Below are 16,412 nucleotides of genomic sequence, written 5' to 3'. Positions count from 1 at the left end.
ATTTCTCAGCATTTTGAATATATTAACCCATTCTCTTCCTAAACTTTAAGATTTCTGTTTAGAAATCCACTGCTACCCTTATTGAAGCTCCCTTATATATGATTTTTTTTTTTCCCTCTTGCTGCTTTCAGGCTCCTCTCTTTTTAAAGAAATGTTTAATATTTATTTATTTATTTTAAACATGAGGTCTCACTATGTTGCCCATGCTGATTTCAAATTCCTGGGCTCAAGCAATCCACCTGCCTCAGCCTCCCAAAGTGTTGGAATTACAGATATGAGTCACTGTGTCTGGCCAGAATCCTCTCTTTGACAATTAAATTATAAGCTGGAAGTGGCGGTTCATGGCTGTAATCCCAGCACTTTGGGAGGCTGAGGCGAGAAGATTGCCTGAGCCCAGGGGTTTGAGACCAACATGGGCAACATGGCAAGACCTTGTCTCTACAATAAATAAAAAAATTAGCCAGACAAGGTGGCACATGCCTGTGGTTCCAACTACTTGGAAGGCTGAGGTGGAAAGATCACCTGAGCCCAGCAGGTTGAGGCTTCAGTGGGCATGGGTGTGCCACTGCACTCCAGTCTGAGCAACAGAGTGAGACTTCACCTCAAAAGAAGAATAATAATAATTATAATATGTACTCAAGTAATCTTGTTTGGATTGAATCTGACTGGAGACCTTTCACCTTCTTGTAATGGATGTTTATGTCTTTTGTCAGATATGGAATGTTTTCTGCTATTATCTCTTTAAGATTTCTACCCTTTTGTCTTTCTCCTTGAACTTTTTTTTTTCTTTGAGTCAGAGTCTCACTGTTTTGCCCAGGCTGGAGTGCAGTGTCATGCTCACGGCGGCCTCAGCCTCTACCTGCTGGGCTCAGGTGATCTTCCTCCTCAGCCTTCCGAGTAGCTGGAACTACAGGCACGTGTGACCACACCCAGTCAATTTTTCTTGATTTATTGTAGAGATGAGGTCTCACCAAGTTGCCTGGGCTAATCTTGAACCCGTGGGCTCAGGTAGTCCTCTCACCTGGGCCTCCCAAAGTGCTGGGAGTATAAGCGTGAGCCACCGTGACCAGTCTCCTTGAACGTCCATGATGTAAACGTCTGCTTTTTCAACGCTATCTGATAAATCCTGCAAGCTCTCTTTGTGTTTTTCATTCTTTTTTTTATCTCCTCTGGTATCTTTTCAAATAAACTGTCTTCAAGTTCAGTCTTTTTCCTGCTTGATCAATTCTGCTGTTGCTGCTCTTTATTATATTTTTCTTTTTTTTCCTGAGTAGGCGTCTCACTTCACTGCCCAGGCTAGAGTGCAGTGGCATGCTCATGGCCACCGCAGCCTCGACCTTCTGGGCTCACGCAATCCTTCTGCTCAGCCTTCCAAGTAGTCGGAACTACAGGTGCGCGCTACCACACCCGGCTAATTTTTGATTTATTGTAGAGATGAGGTCTCACCATTTGCCTGGGCTGGTCTCAAACCCACGGGCTCAGGCAATCCATTGGTCTCAGTTTCTCAAAGTGCTGGGATTACAGGCTGAGCCACCAAGTTCGGCCCGTTCATTGTATTTTCAACTCCAGAATTTTTTCTTTTCATACCTTCAATCTGTTAAATTTCTAATTTTGATCACTTATTGTCTTCCTGATTTCATTGGATTGTTTTCCTGTATTTTCTTTCTTTCTTTTTCTTTTCTTTTTTTTTGAGTTGGAGTCTCACTCTGTTGCCCAGGCCGGAGTGCAGTGCAACAGCACGCTTCTGACCACTGCAGCCTCAACCTCCTGGGCTCAGGCGATCCTTCAGCCTCACCCTTTCAAGAGTTGGAACTACAGGTACACACCACCATACCCGGCTCATTTTTTTTTATTATTATTGTAGAGATGAGGTCTATGCCAAGTTGTCCGGGCTGGTCTTGAACCCAAGGGCTCAGGCAGTTCTTTCACCTTGGCCTCCCAAAGTGCTAGAATTATAGGCGTGAGCCACTATGCCTAGCCTCCCTGTATTTTCTTAAAGTTTGCTGTTTCAGGCAGATCATAAATCATCTTTCTTTTTTTTTTGAGTCGGACTCTCACTTGTTGCTCAGGCTAGAGTGGTACAGCAGCACGTTCATGGCCACCACAGCCTCTACCTGCTGGACTCAGGCGATCCTTCTACCTCAGCCTTCCAAGTAGCTGGATCTAGAGGCACACGCCACCATGTCCAGCTAATTTTTTGATTTATTATAGAGACAAGGTCTTGCCAAATTGCCCAGGCTGGTCTCGAACACTGGGCTCAGGCAATCCTCTCGCCTCAGCCTCCCAAAGTGCTGGGATTTCAGGTACCTTAAGTTCTTTAAGGTCAATTACTGTGCTTTATTTTGTTCTTTTGATGGGGTCATATTTCCCTGCTTGTTCTTGATCCTTGTGGTTGTATGTTAATATTTGGGCATTTGAAGAAGGGACTCATTTCAGTTTTTGCAGACTGGCTTTGTCTGGGCAAGTTCTTCACCAGTCAGTCTTTCCAGAGATTCTGGGAAGGCTATCTGATGTGGTCCGCGGGTGGACATTTTGCTGAAGTCCTTAGTCAAGCTGGCCTGGTGCCTCGGTCAGCAGGTGGGCAGACCAGGTGTTTGCATCTGTGGGATGGGGCCTGGAGCTTGAATCTACTGGGGTGGACCTGGAATCTGGAACCTTGAAGGCAAGCCTAGAACCTGTATCCCCATGGGCTGGCCTGAAGCTTAGGTCCATGGGGGCTGACATGGTGCTGGGCCAGGGCTGTGCCCAGTATGCATGTGGGGTCAGGACTGGCCTGGAGCTTGAGGCCAAGAGTGCTGGTATGGCTCTGAGCACTGGTCTGGACACTGGGGCAGGCCTGAAGCCTGAAACTGTAGGCCTGGAGAAGGCCTGGAACCCGACTGTAGTACCTGGCGTTGGGGTGAGCCTTGGATCACTGAGGTTGGCCTGGAGGTGAAGGGAGCCTAGAGACCTTTGTTGCACAGGCCTGAAGCCGGAGGCTGTGAGATCCAGCCTGAGGCGGGGGGCGGTGAGCCTGGAAGCTCACTGGTGGGTATTGCCCTGGAGACTAGGGCAATGTGGGGGGGGGGGGGGGAGGGTGCCCAGCACCAAGTTTTACTGCGGTGAGCTGGCGTTAGGGTCACAGGTAAAATCTGTTTACTTCCCTCTCCTTCGATTAAGTGGGTGGTATCTCTCTCCAAGCTGTGGTGCCTGGGGTTGGGGAAGAGGTGGCAAGAATAATGTAACACGGTTCTATCCTCTTCAATGTCTTATTTCTGTGCTTATTGCAACAACTGGGTAGTTGTAATCTTTCTTTTTTTTTGAGTTGGATTCTCACTCTGTCGCCCAGACTGGAGTGTAGTGGCACGCTCCCGGCCACCGCAGCCTCGACCTGCTGGGCTCCAGCGATCCTCCCGCCTCAGCCTTCCAAGTAGTGGAACTACAGGTCACCACTACCACGCCAGGCTAATTTCTGATTTATTGTAGAGATGAGGGCTCACCAAGTTGCCCAGGTGGGTCTTGAACCCACAGGTTCAGACAATCCACTCACCTCGGCCTCCCAAAGCGCTGGCTGAGCCACCGAGCCCGGCTTGTTGTAATCTTTCACCTGGTTTCCTTAGCTCTTGTGAAGGTATTTTTGTGGTAGACAGTTGTTCAAATTGATTTTCTGCTCGGGGCCAAGTGCTGGAAATTTCTATTTTTCCACCTTGCTGACATCACTTTGGTTTCCCTTCCAAGTTCTGACTCTTCTCCTAACCAGCTTAAATCCCATGATTCACACTGTAGTTACACTTGGGCATTTCACACCAGTCAAGCCAAGCTAAGTCCAACTCTGCTGAACGTGGCTGGAGCAAAACACGCAGCCTTGGGGCCTGACATTGTTAAACCCATGACCACTAACCTCAAGTGTGGCTTTAATACATCTACACGGTATTTCCTTAGCTCCTTCTCTCTCTCTCCACCATCATCACTCTCGGCTTGTTTCCTGCTTAACAGAGCAAATAAAAGCAATTGGATGAGAACTTTACAAGCCCTCAAGGCTTCTCTTCCCACACCCTCCCTGCCTTCTTCCTGGTTGATGCTCCAACGTCTGACTTCTTCATGAAGTCAGAGGACCATCTGGGATCCAGACAAGCATCCTGGATCCCAATGTTCTCTGACCTGTTCAGACTTGACTCTAGTCCAGTATCTTGTCTCCTTCAGCATAACTTTTTCCCCCTACTGGTCATTGCTGTGAATTCATAAATATGTCCTAGAATTTCCAAAATCTTAAAACACCAAAACCCTCTTGAGCTCACATCTCTTCAGCTTCCCATCTATTTCTGTGTTGGGAGACAAGTCTCCACAGGTTTATCATGTTTCTGCCTATCTTAGAAATATTGACGCTGATGGCCTGTATTCCGGACTACCTTTTCAGAATGAATGGTTGTCTTAGGAGACAGGTAATTTTCTCTCCAGGGTAGAGCACATCCAGCACAATAAAGAACATGTGTTTCTTCCAGGCAAATGTTTGGTATGTTTGCTTGTAGCCCATTCTTAAGGTTCAGGCTCCTAGACTCGGAGCTCCTCTCCTATAACACAACCTTACAGCATGTGGAGGCATCACATGGCCCCTGTTGTGTCATCCTGTTGGAAATGGCTTGAGGAAATAGCACAAGAAAATGATATTCTGGCTACTGTGACTGCTATGAATAAAAAATATCAAAAGCATTTTTTTCTAAATCAATATGTCTTCTGCCAGTATCCATGATACTATGGTAGGCTAACCTGTTATCTTGCAAGTATGGCAAATCTGACTCTTTAGTCCATAACATTTTACTCCTTGTCCATACTTCCTATTTCCAACTTGATCTTGAATCCTACTAGATTTGCCTTGACCACTTCTTAGAAAATTGTCATAATGACCTCACTGATGACTAATCTCAGTGCATACCCAATTTCACATAGTAGTATTTGATACCGTGACCTCTCCCTTTACTTGGAAATACTTTTTTCACTTGGCTCCAGGATACTACCCTCTCCTGGTTTTCATCCTAACCCTAGTTGCTCCTCCTCAGGCCCCTTTACCGGTTCCTTTCCACCCCTCTAAACATCGGAGTGAGTGCCAGTGCTCAGGCCTCAAAATTCTTCTTTACAAAATTCTTCTTTACATTCATTTTCTAGGTAGTTTCATCCGCCTTGAAACACTATCCATGCAATAACTACCAAATTTGTAGTTCCTCTGAAATTGGGTTTTGCAGTTATTCTACCTCTAAATGCACAAGGGACATGAGAGAACACAGCTACCACTAGAGTTGGACCAGCAAGGTTGAGAAGCTGAATGGGAGACACGTCTGTGCTGTTTGCCCTCTGGGTCCATCTTCCATCCTTCTCTGCCCTGCTTTATCCCTGTGTCACCTGTCACCTGGGTTTTTGGTCGAGTCTAGTCAGCAGAGGCATCTGCAGGAGACTGAACAGCAAAGCAGGGAGGCCTCCTCGCCTCCGTTCCCTCCCTGCTGTGCTTCTGTTTCTCACAGCCACTGCAACTCTAGGGCTTCAACATCCACTTAGATCCTCTCCCAAGATTTTGACTCACTGAGCTCCTGAAAAGTTTCCTCCCTTTGTCCCTAGGGAGATAACAGCCTCCTGGTGCTGCTGGTCTGGATGCCTCACCATCCCTTGTTTCCTTCCTTAACCCTTACCTCATTCTCTAAGTAGATCTTTCATTATGAAGAATACAGGGCCAATTCAGTTTCCTGCCGGAATCCTTACTGGTAGAGCTGATGAATTCCAGAGATTAAAAAAATGGAAGGTATTCTGTTCACTTAGAACAATTCTATTCACCAGGCCCATAAAATCATATATAAATATACATATATGCAAGTTTTTAAAAATCTTTATTTACAAAAATTGTTATTCACGTACATACACACACCCTCCTTGCTTTCCTCATTTGAATTGAGGGAGTCTGGATTTGCTCCCACACATTCTTTACAATGAAATACATCCAACCACGGTATGGTTTTACCACAATTTATTCAACCAGTCCCTTACTGATGGTCTCCCTCCATCCCCCTTTTCTTGGTCCTTACCAAAAAATACAATATACATTGGTAAACATATAATCTTAAGTACTGGCACTTAATTTTTTTCCTTAGGGATAGATCCCCAGTAGATGCCTGGGTTAAGGAGTTATATATAAATGTTAAAACACAGAGTCACAATGTTTTCCAAGGAGGCTGTCACAATTTACATTTCCAACAGCAGCATATGAAATTAATTTTTTCCTCTGCTTCTTTGCTGTTAGTATACAAGATGACAACTTAGAAAGATAAAAACTTATTGGGCTATGAATGTTCTGGTAAATTTGTTCGAAAAGTTGCTCAAATTTATACAAAGTCATGGTATATCGATAATCTTCAAAAATAACTAATAAAAAAGGCTAGTTCTGGTTGCCATTTATAATTCTAATGCATGACTTGTGACTGATAAGAAAGGACTGAACTTGTGAATTTGAAATTAAATCTTAAATGCCTTATCTTCAAGTTATGCAAAAAAAAAAAAAATTCTTGGCGCAGTGGCTCAAGCCTGTAATCCCAGCACTTTGAAAGGCCATGGCGAGAGAATTGCCTGAGCTCAGGGGTTCAAGACCAGCCTGGGCAACTTGGCGAGAACTCGTCTCTACAACAAATCAAAAAATTAGCCGGGCATGGTAGCGCGTGCCTATAGTTCCAGCTACTTGGAAGGCTAAGGCAGAAGGATCACCTGAACCCAGCAGGTCAAGGCTGCAGTGGCTGTGAGTGTGCCTTTCCACTCTAGCCTGGGCAACAGAGTGAGACTCCAACTCAAAAAAAAAAAAAAAATTTATGTTAATCATCAAACAATATATGGAGATCACTGAAAAGTCTAAAAGTATAAGCATGGAAAGGAAAGGAAAGAATAATTTATACTAAGTCAGGTTCTAAAGGGAAATGTTTTAGGTTGACAAGAGTGAAACTCAAGGAAGTAGAAACGCCTCCTTTAAATAGAATATTGCAAAAATTCATTTCTAAAGTGGGTTATGAATACAGAAAATTTAAAAAGCAATTAAACAACTCTTGACAGTTTTTTAAAATTATTTTTCCTCTAGTCTCTGAAATGTAACATTTGTGAACTATATACGCATCTTATCACGTTGGTTATTTTTTGCAAAAATTTCATAAAACATCAAGAGAAACAGGGAAATACAAATAAAAATGGGTGGTTTCTGTGTTTATTGTTTATTCTGTGGTGCATACTGAGTAATCCAGCCCACATCTGCCTCCTTTCACATTCTAGATCTCTTAATTATTTCACACTTGCATATTTATGTAAATAATGCTTCTAGAAAATCTTCAGCAAACCAGAAGCAGGCAAAACAACGATTTTTCTGTAGTAAAGACGCAGCTCAATAACGGTCCAACTTACATATGCCAGCAAGCAGGAGGAAGAGACACAGATTACATGCTACTTTAAAATCTGTTACATATTTCATTTGGAATGCCTATGGGGTTGCAGAGGTACTGAAAAATACATGTGATGTTTAGTATGGAAAATTTTGTTTCATATGTCCTAAAGGACAAGAATTTCAAACTTCCAGTGATTACGCTAAATTCACATGTGCAGATCTAAAACATACAACTTGTGTTTTGTGATATACTCACATAACCACTACATTTCTAGGGTAATGTTTGTATATCCTTTATGCTGCTGCTTAGAATACTCAGTTCACTTCAGATTTTTAAAAGCTCATTGTAATAGAGCTGAGTATGTCTATTTACAGTTGGATATATTCTGATATGTATTCTTTAGCTGGGTATCATGTCACATCTAGTATAGCTATTTTTTACACATTTTTTGAGTTGAGAAATTGTATCCGTGTGAATTCCCATGTTCCTTCAATACTTTCATGAGGTTTCTTGCCCAGCCCACTAGAAGGGTTCCAGTGGAAGGGTTTTCCACAGCACAACCTGGTTGCAGCCTCAGGGTTTGCCCCCTATATGCACTCTCTGATGGACACTGAGTCGAGACTTCCTGCTGAAGGCCTTCCCACATTCAGAACACTCATAAGGTTTCTCTCCTGTATGGATTCGCAAATGCAGCCTAAGGGTTGACCTTTGGCTGAAAGTTTTGCCGCATTCAGTACATTCATAGGGTTTCTCTCCTGTATGAGTTCTCATATGTATAATGAGTTGTGAGTTCTGGATGAAGGACTTTCCACATTCACTGCACTCATAGCGTTTCTCACCCGTGTGAATTTTCTGATGTATAATAAGGTTTGATTTCTTAAAGAAGGTTTTTGCACATTCATTACACTCATAGGGTCGCTCTCCTGTATGAATTCTCTGGTGTGTAGTGAGTTCAAACTTTTGGGCAAATGTCTTTCCACATTCACTACATTCATAAGGCTTCTTCTCCATATGTGCTCTCTGGTGTACAATGAGGTTTGACTGGTGGGTGAAAGCTTTTCCACATTCAGGACATTCAAAGGGTTTCTCTCCAGTATGAATTCTCTGATGTTTGATGAGGTTTGCCTTATGAGAGAAAGTTTTCTTACATACATTACATTCGTATGGTTTTTCTCCAGTATGTATTCGCTTATGACTAATGAGAAGAGACTTAAAAGAGAAGGCCTTGTCACAGTAAGTACAAATAAAAGGTTGAACCAAGTTTTTAATTTTCTGATGTTTAAAAATGGCTGCTTTATGGCTAAGGGCTTTTCCACCTTTATTATACTCAGAATATTCTGCTTCAGGACGGGTTTTCTCTTGCTTCAGATAGAGAAGTGCTTTTCCAAATTCATTACACTCATCAGCTTGCTTTCTTGTGTAGCTTCTATTACTATTGAGTAAGTCTGAATTATATTTCAAAGTTTTTTCATATAAGTCATATTTATAGGGTATTTGTCTTAAAGAAACAAAGTCTGTATTCAGACTAAGTGTTTTCCCAAAGATACTGCCTCTTTCCTCAATTGAGGTTTGGTTCTTAAGAATTACAAATTGCCTTGCCTGCTCATCTGGATTTCTGTGGTCTCTCTCCATCTGGTCATCAGCCTTCCACACTTCTAGGATAGAGCACAATGAAAATGTACCTTGTCAATGACTTCACTACAATGCTATAGCATGGGAAGTCTCCACAAATGTCCTATCACAGGGCTGATTCTTTAGTTTGGGACCCAGTCTCCCAGTATTACATCCCCGGTACAAATTTTTCCTCTAAAAGAAAGTGGGCTAACAAACAATGTCATCAACTGTCAGGTTTTATTTTCAGTGACATCTCGTCAACTCCCTGCTGTCCAGAAGTAGCTCAGAAGTCTTCATGCCCCTTCCTAGTCAAACGCCTGCCCACAAAGTAACCACTATTCTGACCTCTACCTTTTTTGTTTTTGAACTTTAAATAAATGGAATTACACAAGAAAGTGGAACCCAAAATAGACACAAACAGCACTGCCAGATGACAAAATAACCTTAAAGTGGGGAGAAAGTGAAATAAAAGCAAAAGGCAGGCTGGGTGCAGTGGCTCACACATGTAATCCTAGCACTTTGGAAGGTCAAGGCGAGAGAACTTTTCGAGCTCAAGGGTTCAAGCCAGCCTAGGCAAAAAAAAAAAAAAAAAATGCTGGGCATGATGGTGTATACCTGTGGTCCCAGGTAATGAGGAGGCCAAGGTAGAAGGCTCATCTGAGCCTAGAAGGTCAAAGCTGCAGTGAGCCATGATTATGCCACTGCATTATGATTATGCCTGGGTAACAGAGTGAGACTCCAAAAAACAAAAAGCAGTAAACAATACAATGTGGGAATGTTGGCAATCCCAGGGACAAAGGATACAGAGGGGTCTCAGAGATGCTGAACAGTTACCACAGAAACCAAGAAAGTAAGTAGAGGAAGGTGTTAAGAAAAAATATCTAGGCAGAACTGAGTTTGGCAACCAACACTCTGATTTCAGATTACTATGGTAGAACCAGTACTGGTCTACATGCTTCTAGGGCTTTTTCTCTTTTTTTCTACTCCTCTATACCAAAATAACTTCCTAAAAGCATTTCTCATAGGTTTGCAGTGACAACCTTACTGAAGGGTTCCAAGTCTCTAAAGTAAAACTCTTGCAAACGGATGGTAAGATCCAGTAACTCACATATTCTTTGGTTTTGTCTTTTTTAAGAGATGGAGTCTTGCTTTGTTGCCCAGGTTAGAGTACAGTGGCACAATCATAGCTCACTGCAGCCTCGAACTCCTGGGCTGAAGTAATTCTCCCACCTCAGCCTCCCAAAGTGCTGGGATTACAGACGTGAGGCACTGTGCCTGGCCTAGAAAACTCATATTCTGTAAGAAATATAAAATCTAAGATCCCAGGCTGGGTGCAGTGGCTCGTGTCTGTAATCCTAGCACTCTGGGAGGCCAAGGCGGGAGGACTGCTTGAGCCTAGGAGTTCAAGACCAGCCTGGGCAACATAGTGAGACCTTGTCTCTACAAAATAAAATAAAATAAATAAAAAAAGTCAGATATGGTGGCCTTCACCTCTGGTCCCAGCTACTTGAGAGGCTGAAGTAGAAGGACTGCCTGAGCCCAGGAGGTTGAGGCTGCAGTGAACTATGATCACTCTGCTCCTAACTTGGCAACAGAGTAAGACTCTGACTCAAAAACAAAAAACAACAGAATCACTCACTGCTACTGCTGGTTTTACAGCTTCTTTTCCTACTGAAGTTGGTGGGAGACTCAATGTGTTTTTGCCATATATCCTACTTTTCTTTTAATGTGTTTAACTAACTGCCTCCCAAGCCAGCTTTGTCCTTGCTTTTATTTGAATGTTTTTGTTTTTTTTTTGAGTCAGAGTCTCACTCTGTTGCCCAGGCTGGAGGGCAGGGGCATGCTCACTGCCACCACAGCCTCAACCTGCTGGGTTCAGGCAATTCTTCCGTCTCAGCCTTCCAAGTAGCCAGAAACACAGGTGTGTGCCACCACACCCAGCTAATTTTTTTTTTAATATATTGTAGAGATGAGGTCTTACCAGGTTACTGGTTGGTCTCGAACCTATGGGCTCAGGCAATCCTCTCACCTCAGCCTCCCAAAATGCTGGGATTATAGGCATAAGCCACTGCACCCGGCCTGAATGGTTCTTTTAAGGATCAAATTACTCAGCTTCAACCTATGTCTTCAATAAACTTGACTTTCATCTTACACACTTCTTGTTATGCCTGACTCTTGTGATCCTGTTGCCATTTTGTCCAGGACAACAATGTCACTCTTGTCCTGAAAATCTACTCTCCTTGAGGTCACTACACCAATTCCCATGAGCTAATATCAAAAGCCACGACTCTGGCAAACTGAAAATACTAGTAAAAAAACAAACTAATTATAACACAAAGGGTTACAACATTTTAGGCCAGTATCAAGGCTCAGGATATTGAGTATCTGTAGAGTCAAATGGGGGAAAAAAGTAAAGCAGGGAGAGACTGGTATTTTGAAGTGTGGTTCAGAGGTCTGAGGTACAGGTCATCTGTCCCCAACCATCTTTAAAGGTTTAAGGATTTGAAAAATAAATTCCCGAAAAGTATTTCAAAGGTACTGATCTGTATATAATCCCTGGGCTATTGATTTCTCTGGCTTCCATCTGACCCTCCTTTAAATCTCCTCTAAAAAGTTCTGAATTGCCAATTCTAGCTATGCTATCCACAACTATTCTTGTTTCTCTAACTTGAAAATCACACCTGGTTTGATAACAGAATTGTTTTTAAGTTGGAGTCTCACTCTGTGGCCCATGTTTGAGTACAGTGGCACACACATGGCCACTGCAGACTCGACCTGCTGGGCTCAGGCAATCCTTCTGCCTCAGTCTTCCAAGTAGCTGAAACTACAGGCACATGCCACCATGCCTGGCTAATTTTTGTGTTTATTGTAGAGATAAGGTTTCACCAAGACCCAGGCTGGTCTCCCAAAGTGCTAGGATTATAGGTGTGAGCCACTTCACCCAGCCAGATAACAATTTACTAATGGGACACAGTTCCTAGCCTCTTGGACTTCAGAAACCTGAAAAGAAAGAAGATAGAACTTTAAAAAGAAAGAAGATAGAACTTTAGAGGCTGCACTAGCTCACAGTTTTGACACCTGAAGATCAAGGCCAAAACCATTTACTAATTCAGAACCTCATTAATTTTTGGTAACCCAGAAAGAACATAAATGCTACTAGACAAATAGTGAGCTCCACCTGAAAGTAAGCTACTACAATTCTTACCCACTGAAAGTAAGTTGCTATAATTCTCCAGCATCACATCCATGTACAGGATCCTCTGAGAGGGGTCCAGCTGTTCCCATTCCTCCTGGGTAAAGTCGACAGTCACATCCGTGAATGAAACTGATCCCTGAAATGGCATATTGTTATTCTTCCTAAGATGATCAGCATTTAGTGATACTGAAAGGGCAGACAAAAACTTATTCTTACCATGTTGTTGTAAGACCACCACACTGTTCACTGTTTTCATGTCTCATAAATACAGGGGGTGCCAGAAAAAGTATGCACATTTCAAGAGATGTTATTTATGTATTCCAGAAAAAGTATGCACATTTCAAGAGACGTTATTTATGTATTACTTTTCGAAGTGAATTAAATGACAATAGCAATGTGTAGTACGATGTTTGCTCAATCGTTCTGCCATTTTCTTTGACTGTCCTGCCTGTAACATAGTGAGCTAGCATTCATTTGATTAATGCCATCTTTTGAGCAAATGTCATACTTTATACATTTTTGGCACCCCTGTAGTTAAAACATTTATTCAGATTCCCCTATACCTCTGGCACTATCCTATTTTATATGTGTCTAGGATGAATAAAACACTTTTTGGTCTCAAGATGTGTACAGGGAGACAAGCATATAAACATAAATATTTGGCATTCAATGTTTTTGTTTTTTTTTTTGAGCTGGAGTCTCACTCTGTCGCCCAGACTGGAGTGCAGTGGACGCTCCTGGCCACCGCAGTCTCAACCTGCTGGGCTCCAGTGATCCTTCCGCCTCAACCTTCCAAGTTGCCGGAACTACAGGTGGGTGCTACCATGCCTGGCTAATTTTTGATTTATTGTAAAGACGAGGTCTCACCAAGTTGCCCAGGCAGGTCTCGAACCCGTGGGCTCAGGCAATCCACGCACCTCGGCCTCCCAAAGTGCTGGGATTACAGGCTGAGCCACCGAGCTCAGCCGGCATTCAATGTTACTAGTGCAGTGATAAAGCTCATATAGACATTACTTTTGTGATGTTAAACAGTTAATTAAAACTTCGAATATTTAAAGGCAGAAAAACAAAATATCAGGTACAAGTATACAACTCACCAAGCAATAAAAATGATAGGAAAAAACATTTTAAATATATAGTTGGATTTAACAGATTAGTCACAGCTGAAGAAATACTTAGTGAACTGGAAAATGTCAGTAAATATCCAGACTGAAATATAAGAAGGAACAAATGATGGAGAATACATTTAAAAGTTTAAATGGAACAAGCTAAAAAAGCCTAATATATTTGTATCTGAAATGTTAGCAGGAGGGGAAAAATGCAGTAAAAATAATATTTACAAGATAATGGCTAGTAATTTTCCAGAACAGCTCACACAAGGCCATAGTTTTAAGGAAAACACCACTATCCCCAAGTAGAATAAATACATTAAAACTCCCACTCTGGCATATTATAATAAAGCCGATTTTAAAACTCCAGAGGAAAAAAGAGGGATTGTCTTCAAAGGCACAACAAAATGAAGAACTTTTTTTTCAACAAACAATGGAAATGAGAATACTACTGAAATATCTCCAAAGTGCTGAAAATATCTAAATTAGCTGACAAACTTTTTGGAAAGTTGTGTGGTCTAGACAAATTTTTCTATAGAAGGTAAAGTAGTAGTAAATATTTTAATTTGCAAGCTGTATGTTGTCTCTGCTGAAACTAACTGACTCAGTCACCATACCACAAAAGCAGGCACAGAGAATATATAAGCAAATATGCATGGATGTGTTCTAAAAAACTTGATTTATGGAAACTGAAATCTGAATTTCATATAATTTTCACAGCACAAAGTACTACTTTTTCAATATTTACCTCCAACCATTTAAACATGCAAAAAGCACTCTTAGCTAGTAGGCCATACAACCAAAGCAGGAGGTCATTTGGACAATATGCTGTAGTTTGACAACCCCTGTCCTAGAATTCTGATTAGTACATAATAAATGTGAGTGTTAGGTATTATTATTACTATTAAAAGCAGTACCATAAGGAAGAAAATTAAGCCCAGTAAGAATTGTGTGCAAAAAAAAAAAAAGGGTAATATCAAATACATTGCCAAAACAGAATAAGCAAATATGGCATTCGGATGGTGTTGTTAAATAAATAAATGAATTAATTTTTGGAGGTCATCAACTTGGGGGCTATGGCAGGGAGAAAGTACCATGTTTGGGAGAAATATTTTGATTAAATTGTGTTTAAAATATACTTAAGTACTGAAAAATAGTAAGATAAATTTTTAACAGGATGGAAATACATTATGACAGACCAGCAGAGGGGGAAAAGTAGATCAAGAAAATCAGTGAACAAAATTAATTATAATGGGACACATGTTTGTTAAAAGACTAAGAACGCCAGGGTTTTAAAAACATATATATAGCTTGGTGCAGTGGCTCACGCCTGTAATCTCAACACTTTGGGAGGTTCAGGCGAGAGGCCTGCCTGAGCCCACAGATTTGAGACCAGCCTGGGCAACTTGGCCAGACCTTGTCTCTACAATAAATAAAAAAAGCTAGCTGGGCGTGGTGGCGCATACCTGTAGTTTCAACTACTTGGAAGGATGAAGTAGAATCACCTGGAGTGAAGTGAGCAGCATGTCACTGTACTCCAGCCAGACTCAAAAAAAATATGTGTGTGTGTGTGTGTGTGTGTGTGTGTGTGTGTGTGTGTACATATGCTTTTTATAAGAAGCAAACTTAATACACTTGCAACTGGCAAATTTTTCACTTTCCTAATAACGAGAGCAGGTGAAAATAAAAAATTTCTAAAGCTGGTTGCTGCAAACTTCTGTTGTTAAGACAGGGATAAAAATTAGAAAATTTGTTTTGAAATATTAGTCTCGTAAAGATTTATTGTTTAAAATAAAGAATTTTTCATTAAAAAGTTGCAAGTGGAGAAGAACAGAAGAAAAAATATTTTGAAAGTTGTTATATTCTAGGGTTGTATACATTACACTGGATGTGGTTTTGCATACTTGCTTTTTAGGTATATAATAGCCTACTTATTATTATGCTTACTTAGAAATATTTTACATGTATCTTGGAAAAACAAAATGGAAGATGAAATTTAATATTCCTATTTTGTGTGATAAACCATAAAACAATGACCTTTGCATAAAGGAATTCTACAGGATTTGCATATTTAAAAAGTGTCAGCACACTTTCCATGAACTTTGCAGACTCTACAACGTTTTTGTGGATACTTTGTTGAATTTATTTAAAAACATAATTTATTATGCGTTCAATTTTTGCATAATCTGCTTGGATTTTACAGCATTTCTGTATTGGAAAAATGCAAAACCCGCAAAATTTGTAGGAATCTATTTCTTGTCATTATTGTTGAAAAGAAAAACATCACAATTGATGGACATGTTGACCAATAATTACGTACTGTGGTATTCTTCACTTGTCCCATAAAAATATTTAATGGACTGGGCACAGTGGCTCACGCCTATAATCCTAGCACTTTGGGAGGTCGAGGTGAAAGAATTGCCTAAGCCCACAGGCTTGATACCAGCTTGGGGAACTTGGCGAGACCTCGTCTCTACAATGAATCAAAAAATTAGTTAGGTGTGGTGGTGCACACATGTAGTTCCAGCTATTTGGAAGGCTGAGGTGGAAGGATTGCCTGAGCCCAGCAGGTTGAGGCTGTGGTGGCTGTAAGTGTGCCACTGTACTACAGTTTGGGTGACAGAATGAGACTCCTACTCAAAAAAAAAATTTAATGCTAGGAATTTTTTCATCTCGGGCACTGTAGTATTGCTCCAATTTTTAAATTTCTTTTGATATTTATATGTGTGGTGCATCTGATCATATCTGTTAGTTTCAGTTGCAATCATTTTTTTAAAAAGAAAGTCCTTATTTATTTATTTGTTGGAGTCAGAGTCTCACTCTGTCACCCAGGCCGGAGTGCTGTGGCACACTCACGGCCACCATAGCCTCGACCTGTTGGTCTCAGGGGATCCTTCCACTTCAGAAAGTATTTATGTATGTTTGTTTGTTTGTTTATTGTAGTCGGAGTCTTACTCTGTCACCTAGGCTGGAGTGCTGTGGCAAGCTCACAGTCACCATAGCCTCGACCTGCTGGTCTCAGGGGATCCTTCCACTTCAGTCTTCCAAGCAGCTGGAACTACAGGCAAACACCACTATGCCCAGGTAAATTTTTTTTTTTTTTTTTTG

At 41.4% G+C, this 16,412-nt stretch overlaps 1 protein-coding gene across 4 annotated transcripts in view; it reads right to left on the bottom strand.

Annotated features, from left to right (window-relative positions):
• Positions 1-6,813: 6,813 nt before the first annotated feature.
• The window catches only part of ZFP1 (ZFP1 zinc finger protein), a 30,328-nt gene continuing 20,729 nt past the window's right edge, over positions 6,814-16,412 (bottom strand). For 2 of the 4 annotated variants that reach the window (XM_008067736.2, XM_021717445.1), the window contains 2 exons: positions 12,205-12,331; positions 6,814-9,040 (listed from right to left, as the gene is read on the bottom strand). In XM_008067736.2, the coding sequence (XP_008065927.1) occupies positions 7,959-9,040; positions 12,205-12,331 (1,209 nt within the window). In that variant the 3' untranslated portion in view covers positions 6,814-7,958. Of the gene's footprint in view, positions 9,041-12,177; positions 12,332-16,412 lie in introns of all 4 variants that reach the window. The other 2 variants (XM_021717443.1, XM_021717444.1) reach the window with 2 other exon arrangements.

Source organism: Carlito syrichta, unplaced genomic scaffold (genome assembly GCF_000164805.1).
Source record: "Carlito syrichta isolate Samal-C Ts95f unplaced genomic scaffold, Tarsius_syrichta-2.0.1 Scaffold309739, whole genome shotgun sequence".
NCBI lineage: Eukaryota > Metazoa > Chordata > Mammalia > Primates > Tarsiidae > Carlito > Carlito syrichta.
This window is presented reverse-complemented; position numbering and strand designations above follow the sequence as displayed.